Source organism: Carettochelys insculpta, chromosome 6 (assembly GCF_033958435.1).
Source record: "Carettochelys insculpta isolate YL-2023 chromosome 6, ASM3395843v1, whole genome shotgun sequence".
NCBI lineage: Eukaryota > Metazoa > Chordata > Testudines > Carettochelyidae > Carettochelys > Carettochelys insculpta.
Genome location: NC_134142.1, coordinates 91,625,550 through 91,652,227, shown reverse-complemented (window position 1 = coordinate 91,652,227; position 26,678 = coordinate 91,625,550). Strand labels below are relative to the sequence as shown.

Here is a 26,678-nt window from a genome sequence, read left to right as displayed (position 1 = left end):
CCACCCCGGCCTTTCCTTTTCAGACACGGAGGAGTCGAGTCGCTTGGATGTTGTTCGCAAAACCCTCCAGACCCTGCCTGAAGAAAACTACCAAGTTCTCTGTTTGCTGATGGCCTTCCTGGCCGAGGTGAGCTGCTCCATGGGCGTGCTCCTCCCCTCGGCTCACTGCATCTGGCCCCAGCCCCATTACTGCCCCCCCGCCCACCCACACAGATGCTGCCCAGCTGAGAGGGAGCGAGGTGCAGGCCAGGAAACCCCCTTACTTTATCTCCCTTCCCCAAAGATTGGAACTGGGTGTGATTTGTCAGGCCCAGGAAGTCCCTCTCATTGGGGTGGGGAGACAGCAGCTGAGGCAGGGTGAAGCTTCCCACTGGCGCAGGTAAAGGCCAGGAAACAAGTGTGTGGTGAGCGGATAGAACATGAGCTCCAGATCTCATCCTGTTAGAGTTGGCTCAGTGGAGCAGCTCAAGTTTATCGCCAGCAAAGGGCAGGAACACTCAGGCTCTCTAGTGCTATGGGCATGGTAGACACCACCACCCCGTGGGTCCAGATGTCCCTGTGTGGAAGGAGGATGAAATGCCAGCTGGTGCAGAATGTGGCAGGGTGTCACTTGCTGTATCAAAAGCCCTGCACTCATTGGGCCCTGTGTATCACTCAAGCCACCCCTCCCTGACCATCCCTGGGAGCTGGGAGGACCCAGGACTCCATTCACTGCCTTCCCTGCCCCTTTGAGGTCTACCAGCCCCTTCCAGCTTCTGCAGAGCAGGGAAGTGTTTGGGTAGTTCAGGGTCACACCCCTGCTAAGATAGCTGATTGTTTGGCCTGGGCTGGGAAATGCTGGAGGGCAGTTGGGTGCACACTGAACCACAGACAGTGGCTAGAGCATAAGCCTGGGTTCATGGCTGCTCTGCCTCTTTGTCATCATCTGTACTTGCTGTGCTTCTTAGAGAGCCAGGCTGGGGCCCATGGAATACACCATGGAGACAAGGCAGTGTCCTCCCCATTCCCTGGTGGGAGCCTGAAACACACACACACACACACACACACACACACACAGAGAGAGAGAGAGAGAGAGAGAGAGAGAGAGAGAGAGACCATGTGACTTGCCCAGAGTTCTATGACAGAGCTGGGCATTGAACCCTGGTCCTGGGTCCCAGTCAAGTGTCTTCTTCTCAAGCCTGTCTCCCCTTCCTGGGTGTACTGTGGTCATCAAGTGCCTCAGTTTCCCCCAGTAGGTTAGGCGCCTGAGCCCCTGCTGTGGGGTTGTGCAGCGGCAGAGAGGGCAGAGTGCTGATGCTGTTGTTGCTGCTCTGGTCCTGGGGGTGACCACTCTCCCTCCCATGCAGGTCTCCGCCCACAGCGACGTAAACAAGATGACAAACACCAACCTGGCAGTGGTGTTTGGCCCAAACCTGCTGTGGGCTAAGGATGCAGCCATCACCCTCAAGGCCATCAACCCCATCAACACCTTTACCAAGTTCCTGCTGGACCACCAGAAGGGGCTGTTCCAGGAGGTGGAGGCGTGAGCCGGGGCCAGCCCACACAAGCACACTGTGCTCACCTTCCCCCTCCCTCTCCCTCCCTTGTTGTGGAGCCGTGGCCAGGAGCCTCCAGTAGAGAGGGCCCATTGGGGCGGCAGGCACTGAGCAGAGTGAGGGATGTGGAGACGGTATGAGCGCAAGTGAGCAGGTGACCATTGCCAGAGGTGACAGAGGGGAGCTGGTCTCCCCATTCCTGGGAGCGGAGTCTTCTCCCCACAGCCATTCTGTGCAGCTCACCCCTGGCCATGCTGCCCTACTGGGGCCATTCCCTCCTTCCCTCCCCTCACAGGCTTCTGTCTGCCCTCCTCTCTGCCCTCCAGTGGCCCTGCTTATCTGCAACATCTCCAGATCCCAGCTCATTACTCCTGCTTGCATCAGCTGGGCTAGCAGAGCCAGGGAGGGCTTGGCTCCATTTGTGTGCCAGCCCCTCCTCTCAGGAGCCGAGACGCTTGGCTCCACGCCCCCAGCCAGAGCAGGTCAGGTAAGCCAGCACCAGCTCCTCCTGGGCTAATGCCAGCCTTGCCCTTCGCTCTCAGCATGCATGAAGGGGCTGGGCCGTTCGGCCCTGCCAGAGACTGTGGCTGAGGGGAGCTGGTTTAGCCCTGCCCTCTGCTGGCACTGCTAAGCTGGGAGCTAGTCATGCCTCCCCAGCAGGCACTAGCGCCTGTGGCAGTTGCTGGTCACCTTCACTAAGAGGCTGTGCTGGGCATGTCTGTAACATGTGGTTGCCCATGTCTACTCAGCTCTGGCTCGAAGGGTCCCCTTGGCTTTTGTCCCCAGCTCCTGGCCAGAGGGTTTCACTCCAGACCTGGCCTCGATGGGTGTGTGCTCCCTGGGCTGCAGGTCCCTGTTGTAATGCTCTGGGATCGGTGAGCTTGTTGGAATTAAGGCAGGGATTAGTGCCGTGGTGGCACTGGGCTCCCCACTGCCAAACCCCACAGTTGACATTGCCTTTCCTTGGGGCTGCAGCCTGGGGACTCCCCTGGGTCTGGCTTCTCTTCCGGCCAGCCCCTGACCCCGGCTGCTTTTTGACTCTGAGGGAGTGGGATTGTATCCAGAAAAAATATGTCAGAATGTGGCCCGAAGGGCAAACCTGAGGCAGAGTGTGCAGGGCCCAGGTCGCAGGAATCTGCCCAGGAGCTGAGCTCTCAGGTGCCAAAGCTGCCAGGAGAATTGTGCCATCGAGTGTGCCTCAGCCCAGCTCCACCCTACTCCAAGGGTCCATCCCACCCCTTCTGGAGAGCTGCTTTGATGCAGCCTTTATGTGCTAGGGAGGGAAGGAGCCAGCTCTCTCTAAGCCAGGCTGAGGAGCAGAGCCAGCCAGATCACCTTGTAAGGCAGGTGCACTGCAACCACTGCCTCAGGGTTAGTTTTAGGGTAAGGAAATCCCCTCTGGCACATGCTGAAGTAACAGGGAGCTCTCCTTTCCCGTCCTTGGCCTGTGACAGAGGGGCTTCCACACTGGAGTGAGACTCAGTTTCTAGCCTCACTCCCCAAGATCCAGAGTTCTCATAGCCTGCTCCTCCTGGGAGCTGGTCCTCATCCCAGCCGCACCCCAGCCTGGGGCAACATCAGGACCACGCACAGCTCATCTTATACAGTGGTAATTTGCTATTGAACACTACTTTGATCTGCTTTTAATAAGATTTTAACCTTTCCTAGAAATTGACCTAAGGCTGATACCTTGGTTTAAAAATATGACAAACTGCTGATGAGCATCAACAGCCGGAACGGGTCTCCTCTGCCAGGCCCAGGAGCAGGGAGCGAGGGTTGGCAAGTATTCCTCCAGTTCTGCAGTGCAGCCCAGGCTCAGTGCGGTGGCTGCGCTTGGTGTGACCCCCCGAAGGGTGAGGTGGGTATCTGCAGGAGCCAGGAATTCTGAGGAGGGCTGGAGAACTGGCCGTGTGAGGCTTGGGGCACTGAGTGACTCTTTGGGAGGCTGAGGGCTCCTGGGGGAGGCACCAGGCCTGGAGCTGGATGTGACGCTGGGTGCAATTTGAATTTCTGCCTGGTGGGCTGGGACACAATGCCTTTTGCTATGAATAAGTCCATAATGATGGCTTGGGTTGATCACCAAGGGCTTCTGATTCACTGTGACTTCTGTAGACCCAGCACGCAACGTAGGTCTCCATAGAGGCTTCTTGGGAAAGCCGGAAGGCTTTCTACTGAAGTCAGGGGTGGGGCAGAGTAGGAAGAGCCTTACGTGTGCCCCATGGGCTTTGTTAGAGTATGTTTAGTGTGCCACGCTGGAAGGGGCATTTTCTGTGTGACTCCATATCATGTTTCTGTCTGCCCGCTCTCAAGGGAGCATCCCTTCCTGTGTGTATGTCAGAGCAGAGCTAGGCTGGGCTTGCTGACTTCTCTGGGGCGCAGCTAAATGTTTGTTGACCTAGATAAAATCTCCCCAGAGCAAAGCAAAAAACCAGCTGGGCTCCTTGGGAACAACCAGAATCTTAAGGCCAGTAGCCAAGAACAGAAATACCCGTGGGCTGGGCACAAGGGTCTGCTGCAGGCTTGGCCACTGCTCCCTGCGGTTAGTTCCTGCCCATGTGTGGACACAGCTGGTAGTACTGAATCCTGACCTGCTCTGTGTTGAGAAAAGCAGGGCTGGGCAGCCCAGAGGCAGGTATTCCTTGGCCCCCCAGGAACACTTTAAAAAACTCTATGTAGTTAAAAACTTCTGAATATAATGGTGCCCACTACAAAGCCCTGTGCTATGGGATATCTCTGCTCCTGGGCCAGAGCCCTGCACGGGGAAGGGCGCAGACAGAAGAAAGGTTAGGGTCTTGGTACTGCTCGTGGTGGGAATGGGCTTGCAAAATCTTGGCAGCAATCCAGTGTAAATAATCCCATTCCTTTACCAACCCCCTGCCGGCTCCACCGGCACTCCAGAGTCCTGGAAAAGGCACGACAGTTATGGCTTCTTTGCTTCTCAGTTTATTCTTCTGGATGCCTTTGATGAAAACACTCCCTGTTGGGGCTTTTGTGTGAAGTGGTGGCCTGGGCCCTACTGCTGCCCTTGGCTCCCCGCACTGGGTGGCAGGAGGGTGGCTGAGTCCGTATCTCTGCCAGCTAAGTGGGGGATGAACTGCCTTCTTGGCTGGGCTGCCTCCAAGGTGCTGCAGTCTGTGGCAGAGCTGGGAAGAAGGTAACACAGACAGCTGGTATGACCAGAGGATCAATCTTGCAGGCTCTCGTCCCTGCTGCCTGTAAGAGTTAGTAGCCGGTTAGGGGCCATGGTTACACTGTGTATTTGTCTCCCATAATGTGTCCTCCTGGGCACAGCTTCCCAAGAGCCCCTTCCCCACCCTGGCTTCTATATTAAGTATTCGCCATGGTGGCCCTTTGGGGGGTGACATGTTTTGTGTCCTCTCCGTACCCTGCTCTGCAACATCCAAATCCCCTTCTCCCCTCGTTCCAGTGGTGTCTGAGCAGCCTGTGAGCACACTGCACAACTAGCCCCAGCTGCCAGCTCTCTGCCCGTCTCTTCTGGAGCCAGAGCTTGGGTGATGCAGTTGAGGGCAAGGCCAATTTGATGCCTTATGGTAACATCTCTCCTGACTTGGCAGAGACCTCTGAAGGCCAAACTAGTCCCTGGCTGCTCTTTCAAGCCGTGGGGCTCTGGTGCAATTTACAGCTTTGCTTTTTGTTGTTGCTGTTCCCTGCCTTCTCTGCAGCTGGTGTTTGGCAGGTGCAGGGCTGGGGTTTTACAATGACATTAATTCACATCCATGTTTATTTCCTTCTACGCTGCACCCATCTTGTATTTCACAGTTTGCACTTTTTGTATTTCAATAAAAACCCAAACCCAGCCCCAGTGTGGTGCCTTTGTTCGAGCTGCAGCCTCTGAGATTGAGCTGCAAGAGAAAGCAGAATGGCTGATTACACACCCAGCTACAACTGTGAGTTAGAGAGCAGAGCTGTGCATAGTGCAGCCTGCTCCTTGTGCCTCTCTGTAGTGCGCATGCACACTTCTGGACAGCACTTCTTCCCAGAGTCAGGGGGCAGGTGTCACCTGCTAGGACACTTGAGGTTAGCTCCACAAAGAGGACCCCCGTCCTCCATTGCACTTGAAGACTTAACTTTAGGCACCCTATTGCTCCCTGGAGTCCTAATGTCCAGGTGAAGCACCAGACTGCCTGTGTTGTGGGGTGGGAGTTTTGTGCCTATGAGCAAAATTCACAAAAGCAAGAGGGCTGTTCAGAGTGCTGCCTAAGCTAGCTAGTAAGGGACACCCAGGAGAAGGCGTGACCTGCCTTCCCCAACTTGGGACTTAGGGATGGCCCCCCTATTCCTGGTGGTGGAGCTAATCTGGCCTTCTCTTCAAAATAAAAAAAGTGCTGCTCCTGCCCTGGTTTATTGCAGCAGCCCAAGGAGGGAGGGATTGAGTTTTCTCATCCTTCTGCAGCTACTCAGAAGCTAGATTTTTTTCCCTTCTCTGCTCAACATGTGAAGCTGAAGACAGCATCTGCCCACCTTGCCTGTACTAACTTCCATGTGCTGCTGCCATTGGAAGGGGCAGTTTAACAGACTGTTGGAGGAATGTAGAAATGCCCCTCATTTGCCAGTTAGCCTCACCTGCTTCATGTTCACGTGACTATGCCGCTTGAGCACTCTTACCTGGCTGAATAGTCAGCCCTGTATATTTGGTGAGAGTTGCCACTGGATCTATTTTGTTTGTGGACAGACATCCCCCAGGCTGAGAAAGCGGTCAGCTGACTGTGAACCAAGGTCACTTCGGATCTGGCCCCGAAAGACTGAGATAGTAGGTTCTATGCTTTTCACAGACCATTTGCTATGTGCACGAAGGCTCCAGGGCTTACCCCCATTTCAGGCTGGGTGAGGGGCTGCTCCTCCAGGCGGTGCTAAAAGACAGAAGAGAGCAGCACAAAGGAAACTGAATGGCTGTCATGAGGGTTGGGTATTAGTTAAACATCGCAAGTTTTTTCCCCTACCACTGAAGAGCAGGACAGAAGAACAGCGCCCAGACAGGGTGCTTCTACCACCTGTGTGGCTACTTTCTTGCTGCAGTGTGCAGTAGCCAGCTCCCAAGCTGATCATTAAGGTTGCAGAGGGAAGGCTCTTTGCTCCTGAGCTGGCAGGTAAGATGGGGGATAAGGGCAGCAGCAGAGATTTCAGTTTTCTTTATTAAAGCTAATGTTAGAAAGTGTATAATTACTCAGCCAGGAGGGTGTGCTGCCCGGTCGTGTGAGGCTATATGGCAACTGGGGGGCATTTCTAGAGCCTTCCACTAGCCTTGTTTACTTGCCCCTTGCAATGGCAGGAGCACATGGAGATTGGCATAGCACTCCTGGGTGTTGTGCTTAGATTGTCCAAAATCTGTTTGGTTTAAAGGTGAGGAGGGACGCAGATGGTACGTAACAAAAAAAATAAAAATTAGGTGACTACATTGAACAATATGGTTTAGGTATGAGTGGAGCCCTGCAAATCCGCTGGTATCCACAGCTCATTTTGCACATGCCGATACCAATTTTCTGTCCACCCAGGGCTGTAGAGGCCAGCATCCAAACACTTGGGTACATCGCTCGTTAAAAGCTACACAGCAAGTTGCCTGTAGAAACAAATACAGGAATGAATGTAGGTTGTCCTTCGGTAATTGAGCCTGTGGGCTGTTACCCTCAGTAAATACAGTCTAGTTACTGTACTTCAGTTACTCTGATTTTGCCTCTCAACAGTGCTCCAGTTCATCTCTCCTGGGATTACCGATGTCTGATGATGTGTTTCTAGGTAGGTGACACTTGACCATCTGGCCACCAACATCTCTGCATTATATGCAAACCATTCAGCAACAGGATGAATAGGCTTAACAGTCCTCTCTGCTCATTTCCTCAAGGTGAGTAAGACTTGTTTCTGCACTAGGTAGAAACTGAGCCCCTGGCAGGAGTTGGGATAAGTGATCAGGTGGTGTGGCATGTCAGGGCCATGGATGTGAATCATAGACTCACATAGACTACTAGACTACATAGACTACTACTCACATAGACTACTAGAGCTGGAAGGGACCTTAAGAGGAAATCAAGTCCAGTCCCCTGTCCTCACAGCAGGACCAAGCACCATCTGTATCATCCCTGATGAATGAATGGTCTCCTGAAGTTGTTGCCTGCTGCTTGAGGGGCCCTGGCCAGCCTGTGGAAACAACTATGTAGCCAGACTTGGGGGGACAGCCTCTTTCTTAGAGGTAGCAGCTCTGCACGACATGCAGGATCTCAGGGTGAGCAGCCGGGGCGCAGACCCCATGTAAAGCTGACACCTGACCTTTAAGGGAAGGGTGTGATGGAGCTTAAGCAACATGAGTGAAAAGGCTACAACCCTGACGCTAGTACCAATGGGACCTTTTGCCTTATATGCACCCAGTCCTCACCTCTCTCCTTTACTCCTTTGCAAAGGCCAGAAAACCTCAGTCTTGCGCTGTGATAGTGGATGCAAACTCAGTGGTGTGACAGACAGGAGCTTAGAATGAGGCTGTTGAAGGGCCCTAGGAATACAGCTCTTGGAGGGACTTGTGGGGGTGATGTGCCAGCTCTATGCCACAGGGCTTGTACCTGCGGTAGGGGCCTGACCAGCAGAGGGGGCGCTGCTCTGCGTACTGAGTCCTGTATGCAACCTGTGCCCCATCCCTACTGCCCCTCAGGAGCACTCACCTGCTAACCTTGTCAAGTCTGGCAAAGATGTGCCCCAAGTCTCTCCATTTCTGTAGATGGCAACTGTCCTGTCCATCAGGTCAGGGACCACAAGTGCTGTCTTCTCCTAGAAGGCCTCCAGGAAGGGCCAGCTGCATGGTGTGGTCTAGAGCCTCTGCTTGTAGGTGAGGCACCAGGGCTTGTGAGCTGGCCTAGCAGCTGCAAGCTTGTTATGCTACAGTCAGTCACTTAGAACATGACTTCCTGCCTGTCTAGACCCCAGTTCGCATCACTGGCCTCCGGGCGGAGCATGCCAAGTATGTTGCAGTACTAGGTAAAAGCCAGCTGGGAGGGGCAGGGGCTTACAAACTCAGCCAGGCCCTGCCCTGAAGCACCTACGTTCACAACACACTAGCCAGCCGGTGGGGGGGTGGGGTAGACTATAAGCACAGCAAACCATTAGTAGCTAACAGCATGCTAGATCTTGACTAGATTTGGGGTGGGAGGCTGGTGTCTGTGTGGAAGGAAGTGGTTTCCTCCAGCGGAGGGGCGATTGGCTCACTTGGAAGGGCTGGTGAGGAGGCTAACGTCAGGCATGGTGTCTCTCTCAGGTGGGGCTCGGAGCAACCAGCCTCTCAGCACAAGGCAGACCCGCAAATCCAGTCAGCTCTGTAGCTACTTCTGTGACTGACCAAAGTGTCCTGCTGTGACTGGTTCTGCCATATTAGCTGGAATCTCTGGCTGGTTCCTCTTTGCAGCCTGTATGTGGGGGAAGGCAGCACCACCTCCACCTGGGCTGCGGGTGTTTCTCTACAAAGGGAAGCGTGGTAGGTTTCAGCTTCTTGTGCCTGCGCAGAAGAGGACAGAATCTGCCCAAAGAATTGAATATGGCCTCTTGACTTTTTCATATATGCTTGGGGGCTCAGGGCTGAGGCGGCCAGCCCCCTGCTGTCCTGCCTGTGGGGAGCTTCCACGTTCCTTTGGGAACATGCTGGTTGCTGCAGCACTAGTTGGTTAGGATTGTGAAAGCAGCCCAATGCCCACCTAGCAGCTCCTAGCAACAACGTGATGAACCTTGTGGATTTTTTAACCCATGCGTGTCAGGCCCTCAGCAGAGGTGCTTACTGGGAGAGAAAGGTGTGTTTTCTGGTCCTGGTGTGCCCATGGAGCCATTACCACCATAGTGTAGAACTCATTCACAGCTACTCTGCCTGGCACAGAATGAATGCACTTGCCCCCTTTGCCCTGACTGCTGGTGCTGGTAGAGTCAACAAGCTAACTCCAGCTGGATTTTCTACTTCCAACTGAAACTTGAAGTGCTGCCAAGCTTTTGCTTACAGAGAAGTCATTGCTAGAGCAGCAAGATAACATCACTGTGTCCTACCTAGCCTGGGAATTCATTAGTCAAGTGTAAGCATGCCACTAACAGGGCTTTACAAGTATCTAGTGCTCCCTTCCATGGAGCCCTCTGTCCTGGGCTAGTGATCCATTTCTGTTCACCAGTTTTATCCTGTGTTGTGCAACATGGGCTGAAGCTGGCCCAGGTTTCTGTTCACACTGGCCCCATGAACAGTGCAGGCTGCACAAGGTAGGATGCTGTGTCATTACAGAAACAAGGACAAGCAGCTCTTTTTCTCTGTTACAGCAAAGATCCTCAAAATAGCTCCCCTCCCCCTTTTTGGGTCTCGTTCTCTTCACTAATACCTGTGTGTCCAGGCAGCAGTTCTGCCTGCTCATTACTATTGCTGCCCCTTTGCTCTCCTTGTCTTATTTCATAACCTTCTTCATTGCACCCCTGGCCACCTTCCAAAACAGTAGTTTGTAGGTATTAACCCCACACCTTCCTACAGCTGTACTGACTGCTGCCCTTAAAAGAGAGCTGGGGGAAGTGAAAGCCATATAGGAGGAACCATCCCAGCATTGGAACCTGTGGAGTAGTTCACAGCAGACGCGAATCAGCCTGGCAAACAGTTAAGGGTTGCTTAAATAGAAGTTTTATTGGAAAAAAATCTCTGAATACATGAAGTGTAGTGAGGACTATTGCCAAAACAATAATTTAGGACCCTGCACCCAAAACAGTTGTAGGTCATCAGCAATGTACAAGCTGCCTTGATATGGTACTGGACTGAGCAGATGGCTATTAAAGTTATGACAATCATTGTCATTAAACAGATTCTACAGCAGGCACAGCATTAACAGCTAGGTCCTCTGGTAGAACTGCTGGGGGCCTGTCATTGGTCATGAGTTGATTACACAGAGCAGTGGTGCTTGGTTTCTGGACCAGAAAACTTGTAAAAAAAAAAAAAAAAAAAAAAGAATCTCAGATTTGCCCAGGAATAAGCACACAGCTCCCATAAAGAAAAACCCCTTTATTGCTGTAGCTATCAAGCTATCCCTTTGCAACCCAGGTGGGCAGCTTTGCACTGGGTGATGTGAAACTGAAAACTGGTTTATGCAGATCTGCCTTTTAAGATGCAGGAGCTGTGAGCTTGTTGAAGTCACCTGAAAACGGCTGAACACATACTGGGCCTTTGAGGCTTTTGGGACAGAAATGGTAATGAAGACCCACCTGCTGTAGCTACCGCAGTGGTGCCGTGTGACGATAAGGAACTACAGAGGCAATGCTGCTTAGGGAAGGGTCACAACCAGGAAGGTCTATCTGCTTCTTCCTAGCAAGCACAACAAGTTTATTAACCTCTACGCAGAACTCAGACATGAGAGCTTATCCAAGCACAACCTGCAAGTTAAGGGCAAGGTGCTGGAGCACATCGGCATACAAATTACAAGCATCTGGAGAGGGACCAGCTGACTGGGGCAGTCAGGAGATCTGGGTTCTATTGCTGATCCTGGCATTTACTCACTGCCTGGCCTAGGACAACTCACTAGTTTGCACAAACTGTACTGTGGCAACATAGCTTACTTACCTCCCTCACAGATGGGCTGTAAGGAGTAAATATTCGTTGAGTGCTTTGAAGCCCTCTTGTCAGTGTTATTGACAAGGACAGCATTTCCAATTCCCACTCACAGGGAGGCCTTTTAGTGCTGGTGCAGACAGGTGAAGAGTTTTTATTACTTCCTGCAAAACAAGGAGCTGTTCTTTCTACATGGGAGATAGCAGGATTGAGTGGGTGGCCAGAGATGGGGAGTTTGCAGCTTCAAATAGTTATAAAATCCCTACCTGGTTTTAGAGCAGACACTAAAACACTGCCCCAGGGCAGGACAGCAAACATCTGTCACCTCAAGGTGTGGAAAAGCAAAACAACATGTCAGCATACTGGGAATCAGTTCAGATCCCGAGCTCGAATCTTCGCTCTTGAAACAACGCAGGCTGGAGAGCTGCAGAAGCCAGGTGGTAAGTGACAGCCTTGTGTGATTCTCAAGCAAGCCTCCTTCTCAGCCTAAGGAATTGTGCTGAGCTCTGGAGAAAGCCACATTCAGCCTTTTTTGATCAGAATCCTGGTTACTCCCCTCTCACTCTACAGAAACTGCCTGAGGCTGCAAGGGGGACTTACTGGAGTCTGGTCAGTTACTCAGCCATCACAGGGGGCTGAGGGGTGGAGAGAGGTGCACAAGCCATATTCTGAGTTCCTGTTTAGTGCTGTTACACAGCATCTCCCTGCCTCACCTGAGACAAAACACACAACTGCTCAACCATAGTCAAACAGTGGCCAGCCAATCACTGCTTCATGGCTAACTCATTACAAAAATAAACTCTTAGCTACTCTAAACCAGTGGGTTAAAAAGAACACCATCAACTTTCCAAAAGTGTGCTTCTAGGAACAAGCTACCTCCTGTGCGTCTGAGGAATGGAACAAGGCCGTTTCCACGGAACGGAGTGCCCCAGGATGTCCCTGCCACGCTGCTGCAACAACATGTGCATGTTATTACATCAGTGCCCTGAGTGGGTGTCATGGAAAAATGCCCCAGAACAGAACTCCGTATTAGAGTAAATAAGTGTCTCTGAAAATAAATATCTTGATTTTCCCCACCGAAGGCAGACGACTGTCATGGACCAGGGCTCCATGGCACAGCTGCTGCCTGCAGCGACAGGACAGAATGACCTGTCCTAGGTAAGGGAAAACATAATTTTTTTAATATAAGTTTCTTTAAAAGCAATAAATAGTTTCTGTTTCTTATATATTAATGGTACAGCAGCAAGGTTTGCAGGGAAAAGGAAAGAACCTTGAACTAAGACGCCTAGTTACATAACCCCAGAGAAACAGAATTCCAATTCATATTTACAACTACATTTCAAGAGCAGCGACTACAAACTTAACATACTCCCAGGTGCCACTTGCAGATGCACCAGCACGACCACAAGCTGCAAGCTTGGCATGGTGGTTTCCATATGCTCAGGAAAGCCTTTGTGCATAGCTTCGGCAGAGTCACACCTGTGATCCAGGCAGACACATACTCAAACACAAGGCCCCAGAGAGAAAGTCTGTGCAAAGACTCAATTCCTTGGAAGCAGAAAGTGAACACATCTGTAGGTGCAGCAGCGCATACAGCATAAGGGGAACATCTACAAAATCTGTCATATCCCCTTGCACTTTGCAGTTCATGTGCTCACGCTGAAGTGAGCATGCGATGCCCCAGTTTAAGAGCTGATGTCCTGCATTCAAGCCAGCTGAGTCTGCCATGACACAAACCTTTGTCCTGAGCCAAGGCCGTCTGTGCTCCAAATTGCAGACCCAAGGAAAAGATGGCCTGTGCCCCAGAAGCTAAATCTTGGGGAACTGTGATGCAAGAGGCTTTGCAGGGAGCATTTTTGGCAGCTTGCCCTAGAACCCTCTCCGTACACAGAACAAAGACTGAAAGGAAAATGGACTATGACACCAAAGCTTCATTTCTTTCGTCCTTATTATAGTGTTATAGAGAAGAACTGAAATGCCAGCAGGAAGAGAGTCCAAAATGATCCTGGAGCCTGGCTAAAGAGACTGACATTTGAACCTGTACCCAACATTGAGGGAGGTGATCCAACAAAGCCCACAAGATGTGTGGGGAAAACAGGACACAAAAGAGAGAGTGACAGACAGACATTGTGGGCTTCCTCATATGCAAGAAGAAGGACACTGCTGCTGCAGTAAGAGAACAGCTTTACTGCAAAGTCTCTACAAAGGCATCAAACTCTTTGACGTTTTTCTCATGGACCGCCAGCTTCTCTGGTAATGAATCCTGGGAAGGCAAAGAAAAACTCAGATCAGGGCTCGCTCGCAGATGGTGCATCAGCGTAATGAAAAGGAAGCTACAAAACAATGGAAAAATATTGGGTAAACTCTGGCCAAAGATCTCTATGCTAATCTGTGCTCTCCCTCCCTACACATGCACCACTCCTAGCAGAAGCAGGATATCATACAGGATCCAACATGTGAACCTGGGAAGGGCGGTTAGCCCAGTTTGCATTTTACACAAAAGCAGCAGGTGTTCCTTAACCTGGCCTGTTACAATTGCTTTAGCAGCTGCTACTCCTTCCTTTACTAGCAATTACTCTGTCAGTGTGTGAGACTGCAGACACTCAGCTGTCAGCATTGGGCATTACAGTTTTCCTAGGTGGTGGGCTGGATGTAGGATTTATCCAAGCAACATTCTTATTGCTTCCATTGGGAGCTCTGTCTGAGATGGCAGAATGAACTCCAGCATTCCACTAAGCCAGATGTGGCAGGGGCAGCGTTCAATTCGTAGACTGGGGTTTACCTAGAGATTTGAGTTATGGCAAGTTTGACCTTCCAGGTTACAGACAGTGGCACTCTTATGGGAGATTAAACATGTTTCACAGCTGCCACAGACTCTGTCATTTAATGGTAGGGTAAAGTAAAGGACTCACTCACAACTGCACATTGTGCTGTAAAAAGTGGCACATTTTGGGTCACTCCAATGTTAGGCTCCAGGCTAACAGTTCTCATACCCCAGATAGGGTGGGCCCAGGGCTGGAACTGAGGCAGAATGTTTTCTTCCCCAGAACCTTAGAGCATAGGCTGTGCCCTTCTCCAGGCCTTGCAACATTGTCCTAGAAGACAGGAACTGAACTCCCAACTTACTCCTCTTCTAGGACGGGTCCTAGTTTGTAGGGCTGTGAGGTAGCAGATGCAGGAATAATGGTGAAAAAGTGCAAGAGGGACAGTGGAAAAGACTCCAGCAGCTGCAATGGCCTCTGGGAAAAGGACAGCGCCCAAAGAAACACACAGATACTGTCCCCCACACAGGCATCACAAACAACTCTTCTAATATGCTCCATGGCAGCTGTACGCATGCACTGAGAAGGAATCAGACTGAAAAAGTCTCACATCTGGTTCCTTCCAAAGGTCACAAATTCTGAGATGTACAGGCACGTTCAGCATATTGGTAAGGGACCGTGCTGGAAGGTGGCGCTGCTCTCTTATGGGATGTTGACTTGTTCAGGGAGCTAGATGGAGAGGAGCACTGTAAGAACATGTGACTCTCACACCCTGAAATCCCATTTTTCCATACCAGATCCTCTGCCATGGATTGAGCCCCAATGTCAATGGAGAGGCTGCTGAGCTGAGGGGGGTTCTGGAACTCGCGGTAGAATGTCCCCAGGTCCATTGGGAGAATGTCATCTTTTGAGAATGCTGGTTTCTAGAATAAAAGATACAAACATTAGCCCTCCATTCAGAGAATTCTGTCAGCTTTCCCCTTTGCTCGAGTCACAGACAGAGAGCACCGCCTACTACTGGCAAACAACTCAACATTGCAGCAACAAATATACATCAAATAACTGAACAGCATCACCTATATCCCCTGCAATCACCATAATTAGTGTTGCCCAGATGATGATTTCACGAGAATCTGAAGCCTCTGGTGAAGAGGGGACATGGGAAAACACAAGAACCTGAATGCAGGCCATAGAGGATACATGAAGGAGGAAATAATTTTGCCAAGTTGTGGGTTTACATCATTGCCTTTACCATTTTTAAGGAGGCCCAGAGACTCTGTCCTTGCTATGGGAAAACCATGGAGCTCTTGATGGGAGAAATTAATCTGTTTTCATTCACTAACACAGCAGCACTTGCAGCTCCTGCCCCCCGACTCCCCTGATGCAGGTGTTCTGTGGAAAGCGCTACCGTGGGCTGATAGAAGCCTGCACGGACTTACAAAGTCAACCATGACAAAGTCGTCATGTGTGTTCCCGGCACTGCTGCCACTGGAGCCTTCTGAGTGCAAGCTGCCTTGTAGAGGAGACTCAGCATCTGGGGAGTCCGGAGGATTCACCTGCCCAAGAAACCAGAGTCCATCAGTTTCCAATCCTGTCCCTGTGTGGTGTGACACGATTGGAAGAAGCACAGTGACCATTACAAGATTGTGCAGATGAAAAGCAGAGACTAGTAGGGGCTCTAAGCCTGAAGCTGTTTCTAGCTATGGAAAGCCCAAACTCTGGCACCAGCGGGTGTTATTAGAAACCAGGCTGATGGAAGCAGCTAGTTCTTTGGTTTGAAAATGCATGCAAAGCTAAGGTCAGGAAGGATGCATCTATATTACATAATCCCTACTTGAAATACATAGATGCCTCTGTGGGGTTCTTACCATGGGGTCATTATCCTCCAGTTCAACATTCTTGGGAGCAAACATGGCGAAAGGAATGTCCAAGCTGGCCATGGTCACCTGGAGAGATTCAATGGGCAGAACCTCAGCTCTTCCGTAAAGTTCTTTGCTTATCCAGGATGCACCATCCCACTGCAAGGCTTTGTGTCAGGATCTGCTAATCTTTACTCAACCGAAGTCCCACTGGCAACATGACAGGAACCCAAGAGCTACACTTGGAGGGTATAACATGTGACAGATGTGGTCAACAGTCCCTTTATACACAGGTGTGGCCTGTAGAGCCAGAGGGCCCAGCATGCAATAAAGCACAGCATACAGAGATCTGCAGTCCTTGTAAAGGTCCAGCTTCCCATTTCCTCTGGCTGCCCTCATGCTGAAATACCTTGCCCACTCTGACCAGAAATGGAAGAGAGGAACAGTGACCTGAGGAAAAGCATATGCCAAGTCCACCCCAGAATGATTACTGCAGGTTACCTGGTTAATGGGTTTGTTGACGAAAGCCCCCACCTTCCGGACAAAGATGGTCTCCAAGAGGTCATGGGGGGAAGCACTCTTCCCTTCACTGCTGTTTGATACGGTTTCCGTGTCCTCACTGAGAGAGATGGGGAGAAGGGTTGATGGCTTGTTGCACACAAGCAGTTAAGACAAAACCAACTTCCTTCGACAAGCTTCCCTTGCTTTTCTAGGCCCTCTCCTAGAGCTGGGAGAAGCACAGAGTATCTCTGTTCTTGTCTGACATAGTTTTCCCCTTCAGTCATCAGTAGGCAAGAGAGGCTGCAAGGCTGCAGAGCACCTTTCTCTTTGGGTCTCAGAGGAAACCACCCTAATGAGAACCTCCACCAGGGCTGAGGAAATGCTGCTCAGAAGAGGTGGATAGGAGTGGGGGATTAATCTTAGATACTTCAAGGAAATCTGAGCAGCTCTTGCCAATCACTAACCTTCTTGGAACTCTTCCCTGTCAGGAGCCAGTGTCAGGCATCTGAACACCATGCTCCTTCCCATGCCCCGTGAAGCTGGAGTAGTCCAATATCACAGCAACCAGAGCTAATCTGATTAATTTTCATTGGGTGGCTACTAATGATATTCTCAAAACCTGATTTTCAGAAGTATCAACAGTTCTAAAAATCTGGTCCTCAGTCTTCTGGCAAGTTTAGCCATTCGATGACAACTGGTTAGCGAATGGAGCGCAGGACAGTGCATTAGTGCTACCAACATACGCAGCAATTTTTTTTTTATTGAGTAGAAAACCAAGCTGGTTAAGATGTTTTCTTTGGCAACTGCCCCAGGACCATGAGAGAAGATAGAGCCAAAGGGAACAATGGGACCCAGAAACAAACAGGAAGAGCTCACTGTCTGAAAGGGAGTTTAGAATTACAGGCGACTGGGAGTTTTAAGTCAGTTTCCTGTTCAACAAGGATTCTTGTCCCCACAATTTCTTAAAATAACAGTTAGGTAGCTGTTTTCTGTAACTAACATTTTACGACAGTTCAGATGTATTGGGGGGTTTAAAATGTATTACTGAAGCCACTTCAACATGCTGTTTATGAAATAAGAAAAACGATCCACGAGGAATGCTTTGGTATTGAAATGACAAGGTGCTCAGATACTCATGAGAGCTACAAAGTATCAGTGGGAAAATCAGATCTTTGGGGCACTTTTCAGCATCTCTGTGCTCAGATGGAAAGCTGCTGACTTCTTTAAGGCAGAGCAGCTAATCTAGTGTTTTTGATAAACTTAAAAAATAAATGCCAAATATTTAAGAGAAGAGTCAATTTTAAATTTGATTAAATGTTACACAATCACAGATGAACCAGCAGAAGTGCTGCACCTACTAGAAGACCCACCTGCTGGAAGGAGTAGCTGCTGAGTAGAGGGCTCCGTCCAAAGGGGTGCACATTACCATCCTCTCATGGTCAGCCTGAGTGCCATGTGCTGGCTGGCTAGGAACTGGGGGCACCCCACCCTCTTTCCCCGGAACAATCAACTAAGGTGGAAAGGAATGATCAAGTTAGAGTCTGAAGACTGATGTAGCAATTCATACGCTACAGTTCTAAAGTGGATTGTCTCCTGCTGGAAATAAGTTCTTTTTGGTTCTCCATGGATATGCTCCGAGACTACACTCCTGATAATAAATAAAAAAAAAAACAAAAAACCAGCAGTGACTTTCTGATAGGGAACAAGGCAGGGGAAGCAATGTAAGAGGGGACTTTCCAAATGAGAGAATTCATATCACTCACATCCTAATTCTCTCTGCCTCAGATTTGGTGTAATTTCCCCAGATCTAGCTCTACCTTACCCTGTTCTCAGGGCAATGTCTCAGTTCGAACTACAAGCTGAACCTCTGTCATCTGGCACCCTTGGGACTTGACCAGTGTTGGATGAGAGAATTTGCCGGATGACAGGACGTCAATATTGTCTAGCACACTACCAACACTTCCACTGCTTACCGGGCTCTTAGAAGACATTGAGGGGTAAATGAATCCCAAATAACGGTACAGAACACTGAGAGCCAGGACTGGCGACTGTAAACAAACAATGGGGCTATGGGAAACTTAGCCACACCCACAATAAGTGGTCATCTAGCTAACTAAAATCATGTCAGATTACAGATGCTGCCAGATGACAGAGTTTTGGATTAGAGAAGTTGAACCTGTAGTGGAAAAAACCTTGATTAAAAGTTCCACTTCAGGTGAATCCAAGAGCACTGTGGAGCTACTTCCTGGTTTCTTTGCCAGCACCATGGTCTAATGCCTCTAGATCCTTTGCACTCTTGACCTAGCTGCACACATAAGCGTGCAAGCGTTTTAAGGAATGTACTAACAGTGTGATGCTTAGTGACTGCAGTGCAAGCCACACTGGTTCTCCCAACCTCTAAAAGTACCTGATGAGGATGTGCAGCATTCAAACCACCAGCAAAGATTACTGGATACCCCATGTCAGCTGATCCAACTCCCAGGGCAGCAGGCTGATAGGAAAGACGAGAACTGGAGAGCTAAGAAACGAGAGAAAAAAATACAAAGAGGGCAAAGGGAAAGGAGAGAGAAAGGGGAAAGGGAAAACCCCACCATCTGAATAGTCAGAATCACAGGAGAAAGAAAAGGTATGTCACAGAGGCACCATACATGCATGGCTCTAGACTAGCAGAGCGTCTCAGAGGGTTAGAGGGAACCAACTACAAAGGTTTGATTTCACAAATCAGCCTCGAAACAGAAAGAGGATGAAGATTTGGCCTTAAAACAAGCCTGGTTTCAAGTTGCGAATAGGCAGGCAACCTCATAGGACTTGAGTGGGAGAGCTAATGTAAGGAAGATTTTTCATCCCATAATGGTAAAAAGGACCAGGAAAACCACTTCAAAACGCTTTGAAAACCCCATATAAACACTTGCATTTTAAAGCCCCTTCCTTTTCAAGGAATCACGCTCAACACACTTACTGCAAACAAAGGATGAAGAAGTAGGAATGAAGAACACCCCACCTAATCAAAAGAAACAAACCTCAGCCACAGGACATACTGGCCCTCAATCTTGCTAGCTAAAAAGAAAACCAGCAAGCTAAGCCCCATGGGATTTCCTCCCAGCATCCCAAATTCAACCAGAAGGATGTGCACGGAGAGATGCTCCCTATCTCAGGCCACCTTTTTTCAATGTCTTGATCCTAATTAGAGAAGCGGCTAGTGGAATCAACTGGAATTCCATCTGTTGTTCTGACCTCAGAAGCACTCTCTTAGGAGCCCTGTAGCACATGACATCCTTGACTGAGACAAGATAGGTGTGGTAATATCTTTTATTGGACCAATTTCTGTTGGACAGGAGATGATTTTTCATGATTAGAAACAGAGCACTTCTTGAGGTCTGGGAAGGGTTCTCAATATCACAGGCTGGAGCAGACTGTTTAGCATAAGTAGTTAGTGCCTATTCTAAGGCAACATTTCGGGGGAAGTGACTTGCCAACCCCCAGGACAGAAAGGGGAGCCTAACAGGTTACAGATGGTTGTAATAAGTCATAAACCCAGTGGGTTAAGACCAGGATTTTTAGAATCTAGCAAAGTTATAAAGTTAAGCTCCCAGGCTCATCTCTTACAGGCATTCTGCAGGTTTCTGTAGAGGACGAAGACTGAGGGGTCAGACAGAGTGATCATTCTGCGAAATGTGTGCACCTAGGGGTGATTGGGGGGGGGGTTGGGTTTTTTTTGGTTTGTTTTGCCTTTTATCCTTTTTCTGTATGAGTTCATTTGAGAGCACAGTGATTTCTGGCTTCACCCGTATAGTTGCTATTGGGACATTTAGTGCATGGATGAGGTACATCACATGTAGTGAGATGCATACGCAGGACCAATGGATCTTGAAAGTGCATTGTAGATGGTACTGATCACTGTAGCAGTGGAGAAATGTCTGTCAGTTTTGCACTTGTTATGGCAGAATCTGGTGCTCCTTGAATCTGGTCCTGTTCTCTGGGAAGCTTGCTTCAGAAAATGGGCTTGCGGAGGTAGAGGGGTTGTTTGAATGCCATGGGGATGGGGAAAGATTTCTTTCTGCAGGTGGCCCCATTGAGTACAGGTTGCAATTGTTTAACGATACCCAAACGGGTTCCAGGGTGGGGTAGTAGGTGATAAGCAGTTGTGTGTGGTTGGATGATGGGTTTCTTTGTTTGTTTTTGCTGCACTGAAGCAAGTTCTCTTAAGACATTGGTGTGGCCCCATTCCATGATGTGATCTATTTCTCTGGAGGAGTGTCCTCATCTGGTGAAGATGGGTACTAGACTTTCTCCTTAAGGCATATTCTATGATATCTGAGGGCCTTACTGTAGATAAGATATTTCTTGGTGCGTTTGAGGTAGTTACTGCACATGTGAAGGTAAGTGGGGTCATCCATGAGTTTCTGGTATACAGTTGTATGTTGAATGCCATTACTGAAGCTAATCATGGTGTCCAGGAAGTTGATGCTGGTGTAGGAGTGTTTTCAACAGAGTTTGATAGATAGTGGTTGTTGAAGTTATGGTGGAGGTCTATGCAGGCTGGGTCCTACACATGCCTATTACATCTGGTGCACTAAATGTCCTAATAACAGTGGCCAGGGTGAAACCAGACACCCATTATGCTCTTAAGAGAATTCATGAAGAAAAATTAAGACAAACACACCATATCCCCAAGGAGTAAACACTTTTCACAAAAGAGTCACCCCAAATCTGACCCATGGAATGTGAAGGGTTCTTGCATTTATGTTGGTGCTCCACCTCCACTGACCGATAACTGAGTTGTTCACATTCCTGGGAGATACAGATATGCCCGTGTAAGTTCCCAGAGCAGACTTGCTCTCAGTGCCTTTCCCAGAGCAGAAGAGCTTTGACAAAGAGCCACAGAAGTTAGCTTAAAAGCTTGTCTCTCTCACCAACAAAAGCTGGTTCAATAAAATATAGTACCTCACCCATGCTGGGGACTGCCATAGCTCCAACACCACTGCAATCCACAAGTGAGTCACTACTATAAGAGATGACATTTTTGAGGTGGGGTCCTGACAGTTTACGGAATGCCCACAGACACTGGGCTCCTTCTAGAGGGTGGGTGAAGCTAGATGAAGTGGTCTCTTCTCATAAACCAGGCTGGCCCAATCTATCATCTAATGCTGCTCTGATTTACATTGGGCTTTATGCTCCCTAAGGTGCTCCAGGGGCCATTCCCCATGGAACTGGCCCAACATTCTCCTTATTTAAGAAGTCCTCCAACCCCTGCAGACATCCCTTGATATTTAAATAGCTTTTAAAAGTGGAGTTAAAAGTAGTTTGAATCCCTACAACCATTACAGAGACCTTCAGCAATTTTGGGGATTTTATAATATAATTTTCCTGTTCTATAAAATGATTGTCTCCCCTGTTGCTGTGTGAAAGAGCCAAATATACAGGGGAAATCTACCTGACTATTCAAGGGACACATAAAACTGACTACACAAAGTGCTGTGAGAAGCACAAAAAAAAAAGTAGAAAACAGACATTTTTTTCTGGTCCTCTTACACAATACTTGTAGGAACAAGAGACCAATCTTTTTTAGGAAGAGTGGTATTTTTTCACATTAACAGTGTCTTGAGTTTAACACTCTTGGAACAAGTATCAGGGGATCCAGGTTAGTCTGTATCTTCAAAAGAACAACAAGAAGTCCTGTGGCACCTTATAGACAGACAGACAGACAGATATTTTGGAGCATGAGCTCTAGGGGGCAAAGACCTGCTTCGTCAGACCCATCTGATGAAGTGGGTCTTTGCCCACAAAAGCTCATGCTCCAAAATATCTGTTAGTCTATAAGGCGCTGCTCTTAGCACAAGCGCCACATTATAGGAGATGCAGGTGCCACTGCCATAGGCTACTCGCAAGAGAACACTAAGAACTATCCACCAATGCCGGTTGTGTCATGGGTGTAACAGATGATGATCTCTAAGTTCCTGCATTAGGAACACATGAGTGATAAGCAGGAATCCTGACTGGGGAAGAGAATGAGACCTAAGATAGTCCAAGATATTTAGTCACTTAACTCTCATTGATTTCAAATGGAATTATGACCTAAAAGCCTTTTAGGGTCTGAGGAAAATCCTATCTTCACTGAAGTTAGTGCCTAACCTCCCACTGACTTCAGAGGGGTCAGGATTTTACACTAGATGTTTGCACTGAAATGGTTCAAAGCACACTATTGTTCATCTCCTTTTTGCCCCCCAGGCCCTCTAATACCTTTGTCTCACCCACCCCACTTTTCTTTACTCCCTGCCTACTTCTCAAGAAGAGCTGCACAAACTCCTCTATAGTCTGTGAGCGTCAAGCTTTGTGTCTCCTAGGCGGTCTCTGGTATCACAGTAGGTATGTTAGACCTCCCTCTCTGCAGAGGTGTGGAATGTTGCTTCTTTCCCAAGCCCCTGCCAGGTAACAAAGCCCTGTTCACTTTTCTCAATTAATTTCTTCTACACACTGCAGTTAAGATCCTTTGAAACCTTCCCAAGACACAATCCCCCTTCACTTCTTACACTGAATGCATTGGTTGCCATCCTAATGGCTGGTGCTCAGTGCTATGCTCCAAGTGGTTTTTATTTTAAAGAGCACTATAGCATCTGTTTGAACAAGCAAAACCCCCTGCTACATAAAGAATCAGGCATCATAAACAGATCTAACTAAAGATCCTACCCCATTTGGGGCTAATGAGCTTCTTTAGCATAAGGAAGAAGCAAACAGATTTATTTCCCCAATGTACACTCTGGAAAATCAAACTTGTCCCTTTCTGCATTCTTAATGCACTCTCAGGGCATAGATATTATACTCTATTGTGAACTCACTTGATGTGAAAAGGCCAGCCCCATCATAGGGACCTTCAAGGTGTCCATCACCACAGGAGGAGGGGTCTGAAAATGTGCCTTAGTGACAGTAAAAACACACTGTGCACATACATAGACACACAGAGGAAAACAAGAAAGGAAGAAAGAGAAAAAGACTTGAGAGAAGAACTGAAAAGAGTTGGATGAACTGAACACTAGCGAAGAGTCTATGGCCAGAGCAGTCTCACAGCTTTACGCATGGTAACATTCCCCGTATTGCCAGAAATTCAGTCAGCTTGCAAAGGAGTCAGTATTGCAGTGAACTACTCCACATCACAACTCCAGAAAGAATAAGACATAAAGCAACTGCCAAAAGCCCTTCCACAGCTTACTAGGACTGCTAGCCAGTAAACAAAGGGTTGGCTGAGAGGCTCTTAGGAACAGCTGAGATGGATTTTGAACAGACACAAGTGGTCTACATTTTGATGAACTCCCCTTCTTATGCACCTAGTCTTCCAAAATGGTAAATTCTGAGGGGCAGGATACATGCCTTTGTGTGTGCCTGTACCGCACTCAGCCCAGTGTGCTCCTGATCCAGGCTGAGACCTCTGGGCACTACCATAATCCTGAAGTGTCTGAAGTGGAAACTGGACATTTGCAGCATTAAAATCTGTCTAGCAGATGTGCCTGACATGTGAGGGCTAGACCCTCCATGGGAATCCCTTGTGCCTTTTCTCATACCAGTTCAGTCTCCCAGCTCCCTGGCATCATGCTTCTACTGGAATCACATTAGTGGGTAGAATCCCCAAAACCTTGGGCTCGCCACAGAATGAAATACAGGGTAGGTCCTCATCTTTTCTGATCAGCTCTGCAGGGCTACAGGGAGGAGGATTTGTTTTGCCAATCCTGTGCTTACCCACTCCCACTACACAGATCCTTGGACAGGCCTAGCTGAGGTCCAATACCAAAGAGAACAGCTGAGCCTCCTTTCCACTTACAGGAATGTGGGATTTGCGGAGAGGGGGGACACAACCTCTACATACGGGGTCCACTGCACACACAGGTATCAGCACATGATCTGGACTTTTAGGTGTTTATACATATAATATAAAGAAGGTTTGTCTTTTTTCAATATGTTGTACCCTTATAGTGCCTTTTAACTGCTGCTTTTGACCAGAAAGGTTGACAATTGCTTTACATCTGATCATACTGAGTATGTAAATTATAAACAGGGGAGCAATGGTATCAGTGGCTGCTGTTGGTCACCAATCCTCAGAGCAGTGATGGTTTCATAGATCTTTGCTTCATGCCTTCTGGAAAGATACCCGGTGGCAACTGATTTAGCAGCATTGTTACTATTAGGTAACTAACACTCGCTGAGCTGACTGAATTTTCTCATGGACATTAATATGTATTAACACCACTTACTGAAAGGCAGAGAGCATGGGGCTCTGCCTCAAAAGTCTCTTGTGCTGGACATTTAACAAACTCCTTTACTTTCCCAGACTTACCATGAACACTCCTTGTTTCAACACTGCTGTGTGCACCAGTTATCAAATATCAACGAGGCACACAAGAGTCCTCCTGAGGTGGATTTATGGCCACATTCATCAAAAACATTCCCAAACTCCATTTCACTCTTGGCCCCAGTAACATGGACATATAAATGGACTAAAGATCTTAGTGGACACCTAGAACAAAAATTCTTGAACTTTTAAAGCTACATGGTAACGTGACCAATATTTAGATAGAAAGTTATAGAAGTTACAGATGGATGGAAAAAAAAAAGTCAAATTGGTTGAAAGGAGGAAGAAGGTGATGACAGAATTTTTCAAGTTGTTTCCATTTTTCAGGTTCAAATTGGACCCATTTTCTGGTTTTTTCATTGTGTCCAGAGATATTTTAAATGAAAATATTTCATGCAACTGTGTCCATACACTGAAAAAACTGTTTGCAGTAAGAAAATGCAGGATTTCCATAAACAAAAATTAAGAATTTTTAAAATGTCTCAATACTTTGAAAAAAAAAAAAAAAAAAGACTTTTTTTTCTCCCCCCCCCCCCCATGAGCAATTTAAAAAAGGAAGAAAAAACCCCACAGTTGTGGAAAATTATAACGAGCTCTAGAAAAGACCTACTAGGTTCCATATTATTGGCCCAAGCATCAATGTGGAACAGTTTCCCATCAGGTACTTACTAATATTTGTCCAGTCTAGCTTTAGATGCTCCAGGTAACAGGGCTTTCACCCCTTACCTCCAATAGTTCCACAACACGAAATTACAGAGTGGGATTAATGTTCTCCTCATATTCTGGAGAACTCTCTCCCAATTCCCAATACTTATTACACCTAGTTATACTGCCTGGCCTTCTCTGAATTCATTTATCTATTTGTAGCGTTTATCCCCTGAATATATCTAGACTGCTGTGTTCCTCTTCGATCACTGTTTAGCCCAGCAACATTGTTTAGTTCTTTGACTCTTTCCTCATAAATCCGTCCCTTCTGTCCCCTGACGTCTGATTGGAATTAGCATCCACCTGGGTTTTACTATGAGGGGAACAAAGTCTGGGCAAGACATTTGCATAGGCAAACAAATTTTAATGCCGGAGACTGGCCCCACATAGCATACTGCCATTAGATTGTACACTTGCTACTTCAGAGGACCTATGCTGAGCTGTGCTAAAGGGAATTAATTGTTCAACTTGCCATTACGAATGAAGGAACTCGTTTTCTCCTACCTGGGATGGAGGGGAGGTAGAGAAAGAGGTAGTGCACACTTCCTGGGAGTCTTCCACTGATGGGTATGTTGCCCCATTGTCCTCACCAGTTGTTCTTCAGCAGCAAGAAGAAAGAAATTATGTGATATGAATATTCCATAAGACCAAAAAAATTTTTAAATATTCATAAGTTCCAAGGCCAGAAGGGCTCACTGTGAACATCTAGTCTATCAAGCAAGACGTAGATATTGTGTGAAGACTGAGAGTATTTGGGTGGAGTTGAAAGAAGAATTACGAAGGGACTCTGATTTTTATTTTGGCAGAGCTGATGAGAATAATGTCAAGAGTTTCAGTTCTTCTGGCTCTGAACCTTCCAGAGGTTCTCCCACAAGAAGGAAGGGGTGCTTTCTCCCCTATCTTGTTTCTGCTTCCAAGACAAAAAGTTTTGATATACTGACGAACAGAACCAGCTTTGGAGTTGGAAGAACCTCTGCAACCAATACCACATATTATGGCATTTCTCTTGCTTAGAACACCATGGGAATTTTAGAGGAGACAAATTTTCATTCACTTATTTCCTCAGTGCTTACTTACATAGGTAGCCTGCTGCTAATGGAAAATCTCAATCTTGTGGGCTTTTCCACCCTGACACGCAGCTATGCAAATTCACATATATGCGTGCTTCCAGGACACCAGGTGTCTTGCACCATAACTGATACACTTTCCATTTTGTGCAGTGTGTAATCAGATAACTCTCTATATAACTAACCGGGATGACACAGATGGTACTTGGTCCTGCCGTGAGGGTATGGGACTGGACTTGATGACCTCTTGAGGTCCCTTCCAGTTCTAGTATTCTTTGATTTTAATGCCTTCACTGCCACAAAAGAGATTGCACCCTGCCTGCTAAATGATCTAAAATTCAATACTACA

General features: G+C 48.2%; 2 protein-coding genes across 15 annotated transcripts in view; one reads left to right on the top strand and one right to left on the bottom strand.

The window, feature by feature from the left end:
• ARHGAP1 (Rho GTPase activating protein 1) overlaps positions 1 to 5,353 on the top strand; it is a 38,153-nt gene extending 32,800 nt beyond the window's left edge. For all 5 annotated transcript variants that reach the window (XM_074997599.1, XM_074997600.1, XM_074997601.1 and 2 more), the window contains 2 exons: positions 24 to 127; positions 1,347 to 5,353. In XM_074997599.1, the coding sequence (XP_074853700.1) occupies positions 24 to 127; positions 1,347 to 1,526 (284 nt within the window). In that variant the 3' untranslated portion in view covers positions 1,527 to 5,353. The remainder of the gene's footprint in view (positions 1 to 23; positions 128 to 1,346) is intronic.
• Positions 5,354 to 10,397: 5,044 nt separating this feature from the next.
• Positions 10,398 to 26,678, bottom strand: part of ATG13 (autophagy related 13) — a 38,169-nt gene continuing 21,888 nt past the window's right edge. For 3 of the 10 annotated variants that reach the window (XM_074997588.1, XM_074997592.1, XM_074997594.1), the window contains 10 exons: positions 25,767 to 25,860; positions 23,053 to 23,151; positions 19,176 to 19,217; positions 18,624 to 18,734; positions 17,587 to 17,726; positions 16,217 to 16,334; positions 15,725 to 15,802; positions 15,296 to 15,412; positions 14,651 to 14,779; positions 10,398 to 13,357 (listed from right to left, as the gene is read on the bottom strand). In XM_074997588.1, the coding sequence (XP_074853689.1) occupies positions 13,280 to 13,357; positions 14,651 to 14,779; positions 15,296 to 15,412; positions 15,725 to 15,802; positions 16,217 to 16,334; positions 17,587 to 17,726; positions 18,624 to 18,734; positions 19,176 to 19,217; positions 23,053 to 23,151; positions 25,767 to 25,860 (1,006 nt within the window). In that variant the 3' untranslated portion in view covers positions 10,398 to 13,279. The remainder of the gene's footprint in view (positions 13,358 to 14,650; positions 14,780 to 15,295; positions 15,413 to 15,724; positions 15,803 to 16,216; positions 16,335 to 17,586; positions 17,727 to 18,623; positions 18,735 to 19,175; positions 19,218 to 23,052; positions 23,152 to 25,766; positions 25,861 to 26,678) is intronic. The other 7 variants (XM_074997593.1, XM_074997595.1, XM_074997596.1 and 4 more) reach the window with 5 other exon arrangements.